The following is a 19,604-nucleotide window of genomic DNA, read 5'->3' as shown; positions in this document are numbered from 1 at the left end:
AAAATAAGCAGCATGTCAAACAACGGAGGAATGGCTCCTTTAAAGAAGCTAGTTAAAGTGGCATAGAAAGTATAAATTAAAACATGAGCAACTATTTTTCTTTTCTTCAAAGTAACAAGAATCCCAAAATTTGGTCACTTTTACTCTTAAGGATGGGCCCGATAATATACCAGTTGCTATTAGACCTGCATTATCGACAAATAAAAGCAATTTGTCCCCTTTGTTATAAGCCTCTCATAAACAAGTTTTACCCTTCTCCTATGCGCCTATTTAGGAGAATTAAACCTATTATTTTATTTCTCTTTGGCCATCTCTTTTTCAGGTATCCAGTATTAAGAGAGGAAGAAGATGGAAAATTGACATGCAAAGAAAAGGAAGGCAAGTCTGCGAGACAAGATTAGAATATTGGAAGCTACAGTGATGACAGCGGTCAAACATGGCTCTGAAGCATGGGCGCTACGGAAACTGACTTGATAGATGTTTTACAGAGAAATTGCCCACGGATTGTTCTGAATTCCCGGCTGACTGACCGTATTTCGAACAGTAGGCTGTACGAAAAGTGTGGTTCAATCCAGCTTTTTAGGGCTACAATGAGAGAAAGGTTGAGATGGCTAGAGGCACGTTCTGCGGATGACAGATTGCCAAAGAATGTCCTTTTTGGCCAATTGTCTCTTCAACTTGCTGGTTTTTAGTACGGTATTTTGCTACTCCTTATCCTGTATATTATACCTTTCTGAAATGTATTTACTAAAACTGAAAAAGCGAATATCCGTTCCACCTTTCCCGTTTCGCCAAATATATGCTCCACATACCACTATGGACATGCAAATCAAGACTAACTAATAAATATAGGTAGCAGATCAGAATGCACGGTTTCAAAACTTCAACAACCATAAAAAAAAATAGCAGGTCAACCGTGATTTAGTGTTCCTATTTGATTTATGATTTTACAATCAGTTTTTTTCGTCTTGAATAAGATTACACTTACATGCTGTTGACGCAGTTTTGTAAGCGAGGCCGTATCCAGGGGGGGGGGGTTGAAGTTTTTTTTTCTCTCCCCCCCCAAAAAAAAAATCCTGGGCACGACCCTATTTGTAAGTTTAAATGTTCGTTTTGTTTTTGTCCTTGTTTTTAATTTATACTCCGTCCTTTTTACGTTTTGTAGACAGGTTTTCAAATAAATTAATTTAAATAAATTCAACAAAATAAATTCTAAGCTCAAAATAACGGTGAAATTTGTGTTTATTGTTTAGCGAGCCCTCTTAGTTGGACATCCAACGACCCAAGAAGACCCTGAAATATCTAGGATCCCATCAACATTGAGATAGGTATGCCTTTCTTTGAACCCTACAATTATTTTTAAAATCTTCTATTTCATTATCATTAAGTTTCTATTCTTCGTTTTAAAATAATTTCTTCTTCGCTACTTCCTCCAAAAGACTGTGGCTCAAAACATGATTTATCCCATATTTAAATTAAGAAGAACAAGATTTTGTTACCCTTAGATTACTGCTACTCAGAATGCCTAATATACTTTAGTAGTACATAATACTACTAGATCCTATATAGGGGAAATTACCTCTGAGCTATTCATGCTCTGAATAGCAAGCATTCCAGTTCCTTGGGGAGTGATCGGACCCCAAAAAGTTGCCATACAATGCAAGTGTTCAGGAGTATACTTTAATGACCTATTTCGCATATTATGGTCCTGTATACTGTATAATGGAAGAGTTTGAAATCTTCTCCATCCCATTGAGACTGTAAGTGGATCACGTGTTTTTAAAATGCGCTTGTGCCATCTGTGTTTCTTCAAACGAACCTGCAAAACACCAAACTTGATATAATACAAAACAGAGCAAAAAGTTCACAATAAAAAAAAAACTTAGGAAAAGAAAAGAAGCCCAAACATAGGTATTTTCTTTAGAAGGATGCCAAACTGATAGAATATCCGCGCAAGGACAAAATATGTGTCGATTTATAGCTCATTCGTGGGTTAAACAGGAAAACTTGCATTCCAAACTAATCACTACGCAGGTTTTTATATCTATTTTTTTTTCAAATTTTCAGAAAAAAATTTGGCTGAGAAAAATGAAAAAAAAAGTCTAAAATTCCGTAGACTTTTTTTTTCTAATATACGCCAAGTTTTCAAGAATACCCCAAATTGTCAAAGCACTTTGGGAAACAAACTAACCCACTAGCAACATAAGTTCGGCAGGAGATAATAAAAAAACAAACAAAAAAAACAAAAAAAAAACAACAGATTTAAAAGCCATAGTGACGACGAATTAAACAAGAAAGAAAGTTTTTACGCACGATAACATTCTCAATAGAAAATCGAGGTTAGGTTTAAGAGTTTATTCAGAATCAGAAGATTCATCTTCCTTTTTTCTTTGCTGAAATGAGCGTGTTCAATTTTCTTTCCATTTCTTCACCCCAGAACGGAAGATCAGATCCATTACTGTTTTTGAAAAAGCGTGAAAAGAATTCCTCAAATGTTTTTTTTTTTATCCACTGGTCATTGTTGTAGAGGTATCTTAACTTCGGAAGAGTCAGGGATACAGGGGGTAGAAAATAATTCTGTACCCTAAGCTCAAAGATTAACTAACATAACTGTATGTGCCATATACCATAATTCATTATGAAATTAACACATTATTAAGCTTCGCGATGCAGCCGAACAGAATTCCACCTTTTAAAATGTTGAGCACAAAAGTAGAAAAAATTCAAATTTTTCTCTTGCAGAAAATCACAAAAACATAAAATACACATTTGACTTAGCGCACGATAGCATGTTGAGCATATTAATAGGAAGGTCAATATTTTGCTATCTCCAACGAAAGACCGGATGTCAAAAAAGTTTTTGAGGGTATCTATCCCCTACTCAGGTTTACAGAGGCATCTTAAGATCGTAGAAGTAAAGGAATTGCTTTCCGTTAAGCTTGATAGGAGGAAGGATTCGTGGCCAAATCAGGTGAAGAATATATTAGACTGTGTATAGCTAGGTAATTGTTGGAATGAGGTAAAGGGGATAGGAGGGATGGTAGGGACTGTATCTAGGTTAGTGGCTACTAGTTTAGAGTATCAGAAAGTTCAGCTTTGGCAAGCTGAGAAGGCCACCTGGTTGTCCCTGGGGCTATATGGGGAGGTCAAGGAGAACTAGGGGGAAGAAATTTACCTAAATATGGGATTGAGTCCAGAAGATCTAAAAAGGCTGATGTACGTAAGGGAGATTTTTATGTCTCTTGGAGAACGTAGGAAATATTTAGGGAGGGCTAGATTGAGGGATGGTCCTTATGGTTGTCCTATGTGTGGAGAGATGGATGAGTCTTTGCATCATTTTTTAAGGGAATGTAGAGGCCGAGGGAATTACGCTTGGAAATATTTGGTAGGGAGGCCGGGAGAGAAATTGGATTTTGGAAATTTTAAAAAGTAGGTGTTACTTAAATATAAAAATACTGGTAAGTTCGTCTGCGTAGGTATGAGGTATCGTGCTGATTTCCTTAAAAAAACAGGTTTAATTTTTTTTTTCAATGTACGTATTATGGCTATATTTTTTCACTTGTTTTATGTATGTCACCATGGCCCAAGGGCTTTCGTGTGAATAAATCTATCTAAATCTATCTATCTATCATAAAGGTAGGACTCGTAGAACTTGCCTCCGTGTCAAAATTTTTGAGAAAAATCCGCTAAAAAATGACAGATTTATAGCGCAGACAGGAAGAGTTTCAGAGATTAGGCTTGGTATTCCCAATTAAATATGTGATCAAGATCCAAACAAGCAAGTTGGTAACGATCAGCTGGCAATGGTATGGTAGGAAATACTTCAAGAGGGCTAGATTGAGGGATGGCCATTACAGTTGCCCTATGTGTGGAGAAATTTATGAGTCTTTGCATCATTTCTTAGTGGAATGTAGAAGCTGAGGGAGTTGCGCTTGGAATTATTTGGTAAGGAGGTCGGGGGAAGAGGTTGGATTTTGGAAATTTTGAAAAGTAGGTGTTACTCAAATATAAAAAATCCGCGTAGGTATGAGGTATCGTGATGATTTCCTTAAAAAATCAGTTTTCGCTTGTATTTTTTCGCTTGTTTTATGTATGTCATCATGGCCCAATTGAGTTTTCGTGTGAATAAATCTATCTAAATCTATCTATCTACCATAAAGTTAGGGCTCGTTGAACTTGCCTCCGTGTTAAAATTTTTGAGAAAAATCCGCTAAAAAAAAAATAACAGATTTTTAGCGCAGGCAGGAATAGTTTCTGAGGTTGGCTTTGGTTTTCCCAATTAAATATGTGATCAAGATCCAAATAGGCAAGTTGGTATCGATCAGCTGGCAAAATAAAGAGTGATTTTACTATTGAAAACATGTTAAACTTAAGCTGAAAATTACAACTTAGAATTTTGCTTGATTTACGAGTACAGTGTTTTAGAGCCTTTGCCCAATGCTTTTAGCACTTTTGCATAAAAAAAAAAAACTTGGATGTTTCTGGGATAGATAAATTCATAGTACAACCCAAAGAGTATCGCTAACTGATAAAAGCGGAAACTGGTGTTGTCGACCAAAACCATTAGCATCATCTAGCGTTTGGCGTTTCTTGGCATTTTGATTGTTATAATTAAGTACAATTAGGGTAACTGGTGTAACTGACAAAATCGCTCTAGGAATAAGTGTCTGGTCTCAGTTTCTGAGAAAAACACAATTAAGAAGCTGGCAAAATCCCAAGAAACATCAAATACTAGAAGGCGTTGGTGATTTTTGTTTTTTTTTAATTAACACTAGTGCCAGTTCCCACTTTACGAGTTTATAATGTTAGCTGAATCAAGTAGAGGAACGTACTGAGTTTACTAGAGTTTAATCTTCTATCAATTAATCCAAACGATTAATTAAATGTATGCTAGTTGAAGAAAAAAAAAGAAGAGAAATTGGCTGATTAAAAGCCCCCCCCCCCCTCTCCCCGAGACTTACGCGGTGAGTCTGGAGCTGACAGTTAATAAAATTCATATCAAAGATCTGAATTTCAGACACCAGGCGAGGCGGAACAATGTCTGGCCACGCTGCAAGTACAAGTAAGCACCTCAAATTTAATACTAACCCTCTGTTCACGGCTGTATTTTAATGTCAAAAAGAGAAATATTACCTTTCACATCATATTTATCTCCCCCTTTTCTCTAAATGCACGTGTCAAAACAATTCACATACTGCGTTCTAAGTATTTTAACTGGGTCACTGAAAAATTTACCCGATTAAATTTTAAAGGACTATTTGTGCTAATCGAACAACAGATGCCTCAGAAAATTCTCTTTATTTGTGATAAGCTATTATACACACTCCACTTGGTAAAGGACCAATCTCTTTAATTCACTTACTCATAGTAGCAGAAACAATCAAAAGTATCCCAATATCACACCCCTTCATTATACATTGATACAATTCATTATATATGATATAATTACCTGAACATAGCCGATGTTTTCTTCTCCTGGTAGTAGAGCACCGACAATCAAAGGATATGTAGGGTCAAAGTTACTAACCAGCTCACAAGGTACATGCGATATCTCTATTCTTACATACATTCCGGGTCTGAATCCTTCGTATTGAACTCGTATTTCATCATCCAAACTGAAAATGTATAATAATGAAATGACAATAAATGGAATACAAGGACTATTTTTTTTTCTTAAGGAGAAAATCTATAAATACGCATTCAAAAATACAGAATCTAAAAGTTAGATTGATCCCAGCTCTGGAAACAAAATCAACAATTCATAAATATGCAATAATTATATAAGGCAAAAAAGATAGCTCTTGGTTCGCACAGATAAGTCTAAGATTATACACACGCAACTCTGCCGACTCAATTGTGTTAAAAAGACACCTCGTTGTTAATACCAATCAACGATATCAAACAATACATATACCACTTTCATACACATCGCGAATCAGACATTACTATTTTTTTCTTCCCCAATCACTTGAATAGCCCCTCAAGTGCCTTTTCCGTCCTTAGGCATTCCCGTAGACTACCATTACATCAAATAAAAATTTACAAATAGCCATTTTGTTCAGAATAATCATAAGGGTCCTATAAGCCTCCAAGGATGACTTAGCCAACACACCCTCAGCAACAAAGGCCCCGAATTATGAAAACCACCCATTCTTCACTGTTGGGCTTTATAGTAGACAAAAGCCATCTGTGTTTGATCTTGGCTGCACGATTAAATTGAAACGGCCAAAAGCGTAGTGTCTCCATTCAGTTTGAAACTTGCACCTCTAGTATAAAAAAGCGTTGATTGGGGGTATAGGATTCCTAGAAATGAGGTCGAAAAAGAGCTGAACAATATTTTCTCTGATCAACAAGAAAAATGTATCGTTAGATCCTTGGGCCAAAGGGAGATCAATGTACAAAAAATGGCTCTTTCGAAAATAGGGCCCGGAGAAGGGCCAAATTTTTTCCAAAAGGCTTTAACCTACATCTATAAGCTCCGGGGCCAAAAGAACCTTATTGCGCAAAATAAAATTAGAGTGGGATACCCTGAAAATGGTCCAAAAATTCCTTCTGGATCAGTTTGAAACTTCTGTCTTTAAATCCTCAGATAAAAGGTACTCCAACATAAAATAAACATAAAAAGAACCAGATTGGTTGGTCAAAAAAAGGACCAAGGAAGCTTTTTCTCCCAACAACCTTTAATGACTTCCGTACATCTCAGGGCCAAGAGAACCCTAAAGTAACAAAGTATAAGCTGGAGGCACGGGCCCCAATATTGGAAAAAAATACTTTACTTATTTCTACGATGGACTTAATAGTTACATCCATAACTCCTTGAACCAAATGGACCCAATTCTACAGAAAAAAAAAGAAAACCCGTTTCCCCAAAATGTGCCCCGGTAAGGGGCAAAAAACGCTTTTTCCCAGACGACTTAGAATCTATACCCCCAAGTCCAAAGGCCAAAAAAATCCTAATTTAAAAACAAAATGTAGGTTGGGGCACAATTCCTCCTAAAAATGGGCCATAAAACATATTTTCCGACCGACTTGATGCTTGAAACTTATTTTCGGGTAGTCAGAGTAATAGGAAATACAGTCTATAGACCTAAAATTCGGTCAACATGGAAAAAAAAAGGTGAGCAAAATATTTGGACACTTTTCATCCAAATACGCAAAAATGTTCCGTATAAAATGTAGAGTGCTAAAATAAAGTTCAAATGAAACTATAAAAACAAGAAAAGGCAAAAACTTAAAGAAATACCCTTCAAATTCACTCTTGTTCATATTTGCTTGTGCGTCAACTTCTTGTTTGAGTTCTTCATAAAATGATTTCTGGCCACCACCTTCAGTTTCATCATATTCAGCATCAAAACGTTCTTTTAATTTCATCTTTTTCTCAATAAGTTTCTGTCTTTCAGCCTCCTCGTCTACCGGCCCTGTCGAAGCTAGAAGAGTAAGCAATTTGAAACTGATTCCAATATTACCTTTCAAGTCCAGATTTAAATGAGACTATATACTATGTTGTGTAGTTCTCTTTTCTGCTTGAAATAAGTTATGTTTTAATAGGTTATGGCTTCCCTAGGTAGACATTTTTTTACCGAGAGGACAAGGAGGATACAATATAAATATTAAAAGCAATAAATATATATAAATGTAAATATTGAAAAGCGACTAGGGTAGATTCAGCAGGTTTTGGACATAGCAAAAAGCTGTAGGTGTCCTGACAGCAAAAAAAGGCTAAATGATCGAGAATACTACGCAATCAAACGGGCACAGTTTAGGACACCGGGTTTTGACACTTAATTTTACGCGCAATAATACATAATACCTTATACATTACTCGTGCCCAGCTAGAGAGAATGAAGCTTTGTCCAAAGAGTAAATAGCCGTCAAAAGAGTAGGATTTTTTTCAGGGAGGGGGGGGGGGATAAAAATTAAAACTACATCAAGAATTTGTTTATATGCATTTTTGTTACGCTTCTACGAGTCGGAAAAACATTTTGGAGGAGGGTTAAATCCCCTTCAAAATACAACGTAGCTTAAACAAATACAACGTAGAAACAATAGGGAAAGTTTTTTCAAGACAATGGAAATTATTTATGTAGATATTTCGGCCCTATGTCCAAGGGCCGTCTTCAGCACAATACAACACTATATATATATATCAAAGAACTTACATCAAATTGTGAGAATTAAAACTGAATATAAAAACACTTATTAAAACAATTTTTTTTTAAAAAATATAGCCCTAGCATCCTTACTTCAGCGAAGTTCAACCAGGACTGGCGAAAAGAATGAAATGAAGAAATATAAACTCATTCAAACTAAAGAGAATAAAATGATTAGATGCAATTTCTTAAAGCTAATCTTGCTTGTTTAGCAGCCTGTCTCAAAGGCCTTTTCGTAGTTGGTTCAGTACTATTATAATTTGGTTTAGTAAAATATTTTGTTAGATCATTTTTAATTAAATTTGAGTATAAAGAATTTAATGAGTATTCCCCCAAGTCCCTGTTCAAAGAAATATTTTTATTTATTTTGAGATTAATTTCAATTGATTCTCGAACCACCTGTTTTATTCCCAAATCATTACTAATGAGTGAAGAGTTTTCAAAAAGTATCATGTGGGACGGATTATTAAATATATGCCAACCTAGAGCAGAATCAAAGGAATTGTTGGAACCATTTGAAATTAAGGCCTTGTCTATGTCATTTTTATGCTGTTGTAACCTTTTGTCTAGATTCTGATGGGTCCTGCCGACATAGTATTTTCCGCAATCACAGGGTATTTGATAGACCCCTCTTTGGCGAGTAACTGGGGTCTTATCTTTACCCGAATTTAAGAAATTGATGATTTTAAAATTATTAGTAAAAACTACGTACAGATTATTTTTTGTGCAAATATTTTTTAATTTTGTTGTAATCTTTGGGATATACGGAAGATAGACAATATTTGAGGGCTTATCAATAGCCTCACATTGTGAAGTATCTTCTTCGATTTTACAAGAATGTCTTTTTATTCTGCGGCTAATTATTTTATTTACAAAAGGAATGGGGTATCCATTACCAAAAAGAATATCTCTGATAAAATTTATTTCTGCATTTATATATGAATGGGAGCAAATATTTAGGGCCCGATCAATGAGGGAAATTACAACTGCTCTTTTAACTTGTGGGGGGTGATTTGAATTAAAGTGAAGATATCTATTGTTTTGTGTTGGCTTTCGATATATAGTAAAATCCAGTTTATCAGCATTACGAATAATTAATACATCTAAAAACGGTAGTTTATTTTCAATTTCAACTTCAAGGGTGAACTGCAAATTTCGGTCATAAGTGTTAAGATGATCTAAGAAGCCCCGAAGTTCAGCTTCCCCATAATTCCAAAGTGAAATTACGTCATCCATATAACGACCCCAATAGACATGTTTTAGAAAATAAGAATTCAATGCCCAATTCTCAAGATTCTCAACATAAATATTTGCTAGTAGCCCGGATAAAGGTGCCCCCATTGGTAATCCATTTTTTTGCTGATAAAAAGAATCCCGAAATTGAAAATACATAGAAAACTTATTACAAATTTTAACAAGAGTCATTAAAACTTCACAATCAATTCCTGTCGCTGAAGTCTCGATCAAGTGGTAATTTTCTTCTATTTTGTTTTTTAATAATTCCTCTGAAATAGTTACATCTATATTTGTATACATGGAAACAATGTCGAAACTACTAACTATTGTGTTTTCTGAAATACTTGTGTTGCTAAGTTTTTTAATCAAATCTGCCGAGTTATGAATATAGGAATTTTGAGAATACAATAAAGGTTTGAAAGCTGCACAAAGCCATTTTCCAATATTGGCAGCGGGAGCTTTGTACAGCGTTCAAACCTTTATTGTATTCTCAAAATTCCTATATTCATAACTCGGCAGATTTGATTAAAAAACTTAGCAACACAAGTATTTCAGAAAACACAATAGTTAGTAGTTTCGACATTGTTTCCATGTATACAAATATAGATGTAACTATTTCAGAGGAATTATTAAAAAACAAAATAGAAGAAAATTACCACTTGATCGAGACTTCAGCGACAGGAATTGATTGTGAAGTTTTAATGACTCTTGTTAAAATTTGTAATAAGTTTTCTATGTATTTTCAATTTCGGGATTCTTTTTATCAGCAAAAAAATGGATTACCAATGGGGGCACCTTTATCCGGGCTACTAGCAAATATTTATGTCGAGAATCTTGAGAATTGGGCATTGAATTCTTATTTTCTAAAACATGTCTATTGGGGTCGTTATATGGATGACGTAATTTCACTTTGGAATTATGGGGAAGCTGAACTTCGGGGCTTCTTAGATCACCTTAACACTTATGACCGAAATTTGCAGTTCACCCTTGAAGTTGAAATTGAAAATAAACTACCGTTTTTAGATGTATTAATTATTCGTAATGCTGATAAACTGGATTTTACTATATATCGAAAGCCAACACAAAACAATAGATATCTTCACTTTAATTCAAATCACCCCCCACAAGTTAAAAGAGCAGTTGTAATTTCCCTCATTGATCGGGCCCTAAATATTTGCTCCCATTCATATATGAATGCAGAAATAAATTTTATCAGAGATATTCTTTTTGGTAATGGATACCCCATTCCTTTTGTAAATAAAATAATTAGCCGCAGAATAAAAAGACATTCTTGTAAAATCGAAGAAGATACTTCACAATGTGAGGCTATTGATAAGCCCTCAAATATTGTCTATCTTCCGTATATCCCAAAGATTACAACAAAATTAAAAAATATTTGCACAAAAAATAATCTGTACGTAGTTTTTACTAATAATTTTAAAATCATCAATTTCTTAAATTCGGGTAAAGATAAGACCCCAGTTACTCGCCAAAGAGGGGTCTATCAAATACCCTGTGATTGCGGAAAATACTATGTCGGCAGGACCCATCAGAATCTAGACAAAAGGTTACAACAGCATAAAAATGACATAGACAAGGCCTTAATTTCAAATGGTTCCAACAATTCCTTTGATTCTGCTCTAGGTTGGCATATATTTAATAATCCGTCCCACATGATACTTTTTGAAAACTCTTCACTCATTAGTAATGATTTGGGAATAAAACAGGTGGTTCGAGAATCAATTGAAATTAATCTCAAAATAAATAAAAATATTTCTTTGAACAGGGACTTGGGGGAATACTCATTAAATTCTTTATACTCAAATTTAATTAAAATGATCTAACAAAATATTTTACTAAACCAATTTATAATAGTACTGAACCAACTACGAAAAGGCCTTTGAGACAGGCTGCTAAACAAGCAAGATTAGCTTTAAGAAATTGCATCTAATCATTTTATTCTCTTTAGTTTGAATGAGTTTTAATTTCTTCATTTCATTCTTTTCGCCAGTCCTGGTTGAACTTCGCTGAAGTAAGGATGCTAGGGCTATATTTAAAAAAAAAAATTGTTTTAATAAGTGTTTTTATATTCAGTTTTAATTCTCACAATTTGATGTAAGTTCTTTTATATATATATATAGTGTTGTATTGTGCTGAAGACGGCCCTTGGACATAGGGCCGAAATATCTACATAAATAATTTCCATTGTCTTGAAAAAACTTTCCCTATTGTTTCTACGTTGTATTTGTTTGTTATGGAAAGGCAGTGTGGTCTTCGTCGCTATTTACAACGTAGCTTGCTGGAATTTGCAGAAATTAAAGTAATTGTGCCTGATTTTACCACTCCAGAACTATCGAATTCATGTTCAAGTAATGAGTTATTTTACTTAACAATCGGATTGAGACATTATTAAATACAATTCAAATCATCTTCTGAAGCCTTAATATTTAGTGGTTTTACTACTTCCCAGTTTTGCTACTTTAGGCACTTCCAGGTAAGCTAGGACGATGAAATTCGGCAGGCATATCAGGAACCAGACCAGATGAAATTAGAAATTGTCTTTTCCCCAATTGGACCATCTGGGGTGGGGGGTTGGTGGGACGGTTAAATCGGAAAAATTAGAAAAAAACGAAGTATTTTTAACTTACAAACGAGTGATTGGATCTAAATGAAATTTGATGTTTGGTGGGAAAAATAAGCACAAGTTCTAGATACGTGATTGACATAACTAGAACGGATCTCTCTTTGTGAGAGTTGGAGGGGGGGGGGGGTAATTCTGAAAATTAGAAAAAATGAGGTATTTTTAACTTGCGGAGGAGTGATCGGATCTTAATGAAATTTCATGTTTGGAAGGATATCGTATCTCAGAGCTATTATTTCAAATCCCGACCAGATCCGGTGACATTGGGGGGAGGGGCTTAAAATCTTACAAAACGCTTAGAGTGGAGAAATCGGGATGAAACTGGGTGGGAAAAATAATCACAAGTCCTAGATACGTGATTGACATAATCGGAATGGATCCCGATCTCTTTGGGGGAGTTGAGGGGAAGGTTAATTCTGAAAACTTTGAAAAAATGGTGTATTTTTAACTTACGAAGGAGTGATCGGATCTTAATGAAATTTGATGTTTGGAAGGATATCGTGTCTCAGAGCTCTTGTTTTAAATCCCGACCGGATCCGGTGACATTGGGGGGAGTTGGGGAGGGAACCTAAAATCTTGGAAAACTTAGAGTGGAGGGATCGGGATGAAACTTGGTGGGAAAAATAAACACAAGTCCTAGATACGTGATTGACATAACCGGAACGGTTCCGCTCTCTTTGGGGGAGTTGGGGGGGGAGGATTAATTCTAAAAAATTAGAAAAAATGAGGTATTTTTAACTTACGAAGGAGTGATCGAATCTTAATGAAATTTCATATTTAGAAGGACCTCGTAACTCAGATCTCTTATTTTAAATCCCGACCGGATCCAGTGGCATTGGGGGGGGGGGGGAAATCTTGGAAAACACTTAAAGAGGAGAGATCAGGATGAAACTTGGTGGGAAGAATAAGCATAAATCAAAGATACGTGACTGACATAACCGGACCGGATCCACTCTCTTTGGTGGAGTTGAGGGGGGGGGGGTAATTCGGAAAAATTAGAAAAAATGAGGCATTTGTAACTTACGAACGGGTGATCAGATCTTAATAAAACTTGATATATAGAAGGATCTTGTGTCTCAAATGCTACATTTTCAATTCGAATCGGATCCGGGGACATAGAGGGTTGGAGGGGGGAAACAGAAATCTTGGAAACCGGAAATCTTGAAAAAGGCTTACAGTGGAGAAATCGGGATGAAACTTGATGGGAAGAATTGGGGGAGCTGGGGGTTGTTAGTTTGAAAAAATTAGAAAAATTGGAGGTATTTTTAACTTAAGAACGGGTGGCCGGATCTTAATGAAATTTGACATTTAGAATGAACTCATGTCTCAGAACTCTTATTTCAAGTCCCAACCAGGTCTGTTGAAATTGGGGGGAGTTGAAGGGGGAAACCAGAAATCTTGGAAAACGCTTATAAATGTTGTAGATACGTGATTGACGTAACTGGACTGGGTCCGCTCTCTTTGGGGAAGTTAGGGGGTGGAGTTCAGTGCTTTGGCGAGCTTGGTGCTTCTGGACGTGCTAGGACGATGAAAGTTGGTAGGCGTGTCAGGGAGCTGCACAAATTGACTTGATAACGTTGTTTTCCCCGGTTCAACCATCTGGGGGTTGAAGGGAAAGGAAAAATTAGAAAAATTGAGGCATTTTTAACTTAAGAGTGGGTGATCGGATCTTCATGAATTCTGATATTTAGAAGAACCTCGTGACTCAGAGCTCTTATTTTAAATCCCGACCGGCATTAAGCCTCTGATTTTCCTTTTAAAACAATCTATTGATTCTTAGGATTTTGCTAGAGCTCATACCATATGAGCTCTTGGCTTTTCCGACCTCGTCACAAGTGCCATATGAGCTCTTAGCTCTTGTTTTGTTATAGAGCCACAAATGGTTGCTAAATTTTTTTTTCAAGTAATGTAACATTACGAAGTAGTTTAATCTGTCAAAAGAGTTGGAAGGAAAATTGTGCAATTATAGTGCATTTAGAGTCTATAGTACTCTGGCTATGGTAGTGCAAATACCGTGTAAAAAATGCAACTCCTTTTCCCATCCCTTTTCTTCACCTTGATAAATGAGTTTCATTAAACATAAAAAAAAACTTTTGTCTGAAAAGCGATTATTTACCTTTTTCGAGGAAATACTGATCACGTTAGCTAAGCCATTCGTGCCTTCGAGACTAAGGCCATGGGGAGGGGTTGGGCCTTGCCGTAAAATATAAGATCTGTGCTTAGACTCCCAGTAGCATATAGTTATCCTATAATGGCCTTCAGTTAGACTATTGAAGCCTGAAGTTTTTGAGAAGCACACAAAAATAACTAAATTTAAAATTTGGGCGAAAAAAAAATACTTCTTTCTTTTTTTTGTACATGCCTCTCACCAATAGAAATTCTCACCCAATTGAGAGCCTGATTTTTCTGAGTGAATGAAGGCAGTGATAGCCAGTTACTTACTTTTCTTATTAATTGGATCACTATCTTCTTGGTCACTAATGGCCTTTTGATCCTTATCAGATACCTTGTGTATTTCTCCTGTTTCTAAATCTTCAAAATCGCCCTCCATATCAAAGTCTGAGTCATCATCCATTCGAAGTAGTTCCTCTGCGTTTTCTGATTCTTTCCAATTTCCGGTGACAAAGCAATCCCGGACTGATTCGAGCACCTAAAGTGATTTGTAAATTAAAGTGCGGGTCAAAGATCAAGGAATCATTTCCCTGCATCAATTTACGTATAGAATTTACAACTGTTTAAATGTCTTTATACTTAAACACAAAATGAGATTGGACATCTTTCGATAGCTAAGGCTCAGCTCTCGAGTACTTCGATATTAATTTTTTCTTCTTTTTTTTTTTAACATTGAAGGAAACTTAACATTTTTACGACCTTAGACATCTATACTCCCTCCCTTTTCTCTTGGTCCAGTTGGCAAGTCAGACCACAGCGCAATTCTGTGGAAAGCAAGAAAGTACTTACCACAGCCCAAACTGCCCCGTATCACTGTGCATCCTTGTACGGATTCGGCCATCTGTGAATATGGTCGATGGATCGGCACGTACGACCTCCCCGAAGTGCACAATAGCCCTTAGGTTCAGGTTCATTTTAATAATAAAATAAGTTACAAAATGTCCAGAGCCCGGCTGAGAAGACAAATTTGAGAGATCTTTACAACAAAATCATTTGTTGTTAGTGAATACGATAAACCATGGATCTCTCCAGCTACTAAATCACTAATAAAAGAGAGGTCTCGCCTCTGCTCCAGTGGTGATATAGTCAACGACAAAAAAATTGCGAAATCAAGTAGTCTTTTTGGTATAGAAATCTAAAGCTCGCTACGGTCGTGAAACCATGCCCTACCAGTTACTTACTTCAGACCCAAAAAAGTGGCACAACGCTGTGAAAAAAGTGGCCAGCCAAGCTTCTGACAGCAGTGTAAAGATCAGCAATGATTATGGGTCTTTAATCAGTGCAGAAGAAGTGAACGAATTCTTCTCCATATCCGCCCATTACGGCTGATAAAAAGACCACCAAACTTGAAAAACCTGAGCCTGAGAGCAACATAATTGTCAGTGAAGATTAAACCGAGTACGTCTTCATACCCAGGCGAATTACCTGTCAAATTGCTACGTGAATATGCAGAATTCATAGCATTACCACTGTCCATCATCATAAACGAGTGTTTTGCTTCCGGCTATTTCCGGAAACAGTGGAAACGGGCCTATATTAGAGTTATCACTAAAAAGCACCCGCCTAGTTCAAACGACGATCTCCACCCCATCTCACTTACACCTTCTTTGGCGAAAGTAACGGAGTCCTTCATACTCAAGTTTCTTCTGAAACAAATTAGTGGGCGTATTGATATATTCCAGAACGGTTGGCTCCCCAAATCTACCTAGTACGGATGTTTGATTGCTTCCTTCAATGGTTCGAAAAAGGTAGCTGTTTCATCGACATTTGCGCAGTAGATTTCAGAAAGGCCTTTGACCTAATCCACCAGCTGACTGCAGGCATGAATGTCCAGGAAATGGGTGCCAAACGACGCACCCTTGGCCTTGTACTTGACTTCTTAACTGGCCGAAAACAAAGAGTCTTTCCACTCCACGAAAATGATTCAGATTTATCATGGTCAGATATTTCTTGTAGGACCCCACAAGGCAAAAAAAAGCTGTAATAATTTTCCTGGCTTTAATCAGCTCCCTGCTTAGTTATCACGGCGACCGTTACAAGTTTGTAGATGATCTGTCCATATTGCTCGCTTAACTAGTTAAAAACAATATCATAACAGCAGTTTTCAGACCATTTATTTGATCAGTTAAACAGCGTATGCTCAAGTCATGACCTTACCATCAACGTAGCCAAGTCGAAGATAATTCGTTTCAACCCTCTGAAGCAGAATATAGATATGCGTCTAGTCCCTTTCCCGATTGTGAATTAAATAAAAATCTTGGGAGTAACTTTCACTAGTGAATGCAGTTTCAGTGCCCAGATTAATTCAACCGTCCACAAGGCTAATGCAAGCCTTCAGATACTTACCAAAATGAGGCGTTTTGGGCGTGATACTGAAAGTCTTCTCTATACCTACATGTTTTATGTTCGTCCGTTGCTCGAGTAAGCGTGCCCGGTGTGGGGTCCTTCTGCTCTCCGCACGGCGTACCTATTACGCGACATAGAGTTCGTCCAGAAAAGAACAACAAGGATTATACTCCGAAACCGCGACATACCCTATGACCAAGCCCTAGAGCTATCACCCCTCAGTACCGACGTTACACACATAGTTCAACAGAATTCAAAATTTATTCCTCCAGACCAAAGGAAGCAAGAGAGGCATGGAGCAAGGGTTAAAGTTTTGGGGTTGTTTAGCTTAGAATACGCAAGCACGGATTGCTTAGACTTTACCTCCGATGGGAATAAAAAGCAGTGGTTCACAACCAATTTTGGGCCATGCCCCACCTAGACATTTCTGATATTTAACTTTTTTTCTTACAAATTTTATGTGTATTCATCTGAGGGAAGCTTAAAATTAAATTGGTGTCCGTTTATTGGTCCTCTAGGCATATTTTATAGTAATGAAAAATATTGTCTGAATACAACGCCTTTTATACAATGTGTAAGGTAATTGCAACACAATCATGTGTTTTTTGTTCATTAAATGCATATGAATGTGACGTCACACATTTGAACAACGTTCTTTTTTTAAAAATATAGGCTCTATAGTATCTTCAGCCGAAGGGTGTACTTCTTGCACATTACTCATCGGTTGGGCCTGCGCCCCACGTTGGGAATAACGGATCTAGAGTGAATTTTTCTAAGCCTGAATAGCTTAGGATAAATAATGAATAAAATTATTAAAATGATGCCATCCTTTAATAATCAGAGTTAATAGGTTAATAGAGGAAAGTGATACTTCAATACGATATTTTTGGAATTCGTTTTTCAAAATCTGACACTTATCATTATCTTTTTTTTTTTTTTTTTTTAAATTTAATTTTATTTTTTTTTATTAGTGGAATATCTGAACCTAAAGAAATTCTGTCAGCCCATTTAAGCCAACTTTATCCATCCAGGCACCATCTTAACTGATAAGAGGTCTGAAACTGGATGCTGGGGAGGGGGGTCTGTTAAAAAAAAAAAAATTGAGGAACAGAACCGGTTCTCACACACAGTGGATGTTGAGGACGCAAATTCTTAATATTCTTCATTACGATGCTTTTTGAACAAATAATCTCAGTTATGTTGTCTAGAAAAGGGAGAAGGGCTAGTGGACACATTATAAGATACAAATAAACCCCATGTAATTTCATCTGTGTCGACACGAAATACAGCTATAGAAGAGTCAATCATAGTTTAATCTCCACTTATGTTGATCAAACACCCCTCTTTGCTATGGCATGATTTCCAACGATGGGAACGCATATTCACAGCTGGTGTGAATTGACTATGTTGTATCGATTTTCATTTATTTTAACTAATATATATATATATATATATATATATATATATATATATATATATATATATATATATATATATATATATATATATCATGAAAAGAGAAATCACCAATGCAACAGCACAAAAAAAAAAAAAAAAAAAAAAAAAAAAAAAAAAAAATATATATATATATATATATACATATATATACATATATATGTATATATACATATATATATGTATATATACATATATATATATATATATATATATATATATATATATATATATATATATATATATATATATATATATATATATATATATATATATATCATGAAAAGAGAAATCACCAATGCAACAGCACAAAAAAAAAAAAAAAAAAAAAAAAAAAAAAAAAATATATATATATATATACATATATATACATATATATGTATATATACATATATATATGTATATATACATATATATATATATATATATATATATATATATATATATATATATATATATATATATATATATATATATATATATATATATATATGAGTCACCCAAAACTTTATTTTTATAATTTTAAATTAATTCTTTTCAAGATATATTGTTTTTTGTTTTTTTTCTACGAACAGTTCATTCTTACCATGTTAATGCAACTTTTTTTTTTAACTATTTCGAACAATGTTTTACAATTTTTACAATTAGTAAATATCAAAATTTGTAAGATGTGTTAACATTTTAATGACGGAATACAACAGTGTGTTAAATAAAGGTAAAAAAGCAAGAAAACTTACAGATTCTGCTGTAAAATCTTGAATAGGAGCATTTGACCATTTTGTGCAGTCAAATTCATCCATCGTGACCAAATTAGCCTTCAGGGTGGCCCTAGAAGCAATTTTAAAAAGACCGCCAATTTCTTCTTCTTCTTCGCCTTGTGTCTCATTTCTTGTTTGTTCTGCAAGTTATTTATTTTATTCGATTTATAATACTATATTTGAGCACAATCAAACTGACAGTATACTTCATATTTTTTATATATTTTTTTGAGTAATATAAGTTTTCAGGCTTTAAAAGCTTTTTTTTTCTTTGAAGGAAAACTGACCAGAAAAAAAATCTCAAATTTGTGAACATCTGAAATATTGAAAGCAATTAAAATCCAAAGAGAAAAAACCTTCCTTTAAAATGGTTTTCTGACTCCCGTAGTATTGTTGCATGTAGTTTAGTCGAATTGTATATGAGTTAAGACAGTCGAAGAGCAGAAAGGTACAATAGTTAAAAATATTTTGTCATCAACAATCAAAAGCAAGACTCTAATAACCACTATTGGATATTAATTGGGTATTGATACCTTGTTCATCAAGAGAGTAGGTCCAGTTTGACTCCCTCACTTAGAGTTCGTGTAAAAACAGGTGAGGTAGTTTTTGGGTCATTTTAATCTGTTCATTCTTGTCGAAAGTTTCTCCCATTCGGTAATCATTCAGCTGCGATGCCTTCAACGACAAGGTGTAATTAACGACATGCGCTAATGAGTGGTTTATCACTCAGGGGAAAAAATCAGTTGCCACGGCAGAGGGCAATGTTGAAAAGTTATAGCGTAGCTTTTAAACGTAGCACTCACAAAACTGTATGTTCACCATTAATTTTGTTATTTTCTGGACAGC

The 19,604-nt window shown here is 35.4% G+C and overlaps 1 protein-coding gene across 7 annotated transcripts in view; it reads right to left on the bottom strand.

Annotated features, from left to right (window-relative positions):
* LOC136042075 (ribosome biogenesis protein BMS1 homolog) overlaps positions 1–19,604 on the bottom strand; it is a 109,077-nt gene that overhangs the window by 15,679 nt on the left and 73,794 nt on the right. For all 7 annotated transcript variants that reach the window (XM_065726962.1, XM_065726967.1, XM_065726960.1 and 4 more), the window contains exons 13-17: positions 18,738–18,898; positions 14,470–14,677; positions 7,244–7,427; positions 5,450–5,615; positions 1,580–1,819 (exon numbers count right to left, since the gene is read on the bottom strand). In XM_065726962.1, coding sequence (XP_065583034.1) covers positions 1,580–1,819; positions 5,450–5,615; positions 7,244–7,427; positions 14,470–14,677; positions 18,738–18,898 — 959 coding nt within the window. The remainder of the gene's footprint in view (positions 1–1,579; positions 1,820–5,449; positions 5,616–7,243; positions 7,428–14,469; positions 14,678–18,737; positions 18,899–19,604) is intronic.

Source organism: Artemia franciscana, unplaced genomic scaffold (assembly GCF_032884065.1).
Source record: "Artemia franciscana unplaced genomic scaffold, ASM3288406v1 PGA_scaffold_62, whole genome shotgun sequence".
Classification (NCBI taxonomy): domain Eukaryota; kingdom Metazoa; phylum Arthropoda; class Branchiopoda; order Anostraca; family Artemiidae; genus Artemia; species Artemia franciscana.
This window is presented reverse-complemented; position numbering and strand designations above follow the sequence as displayed.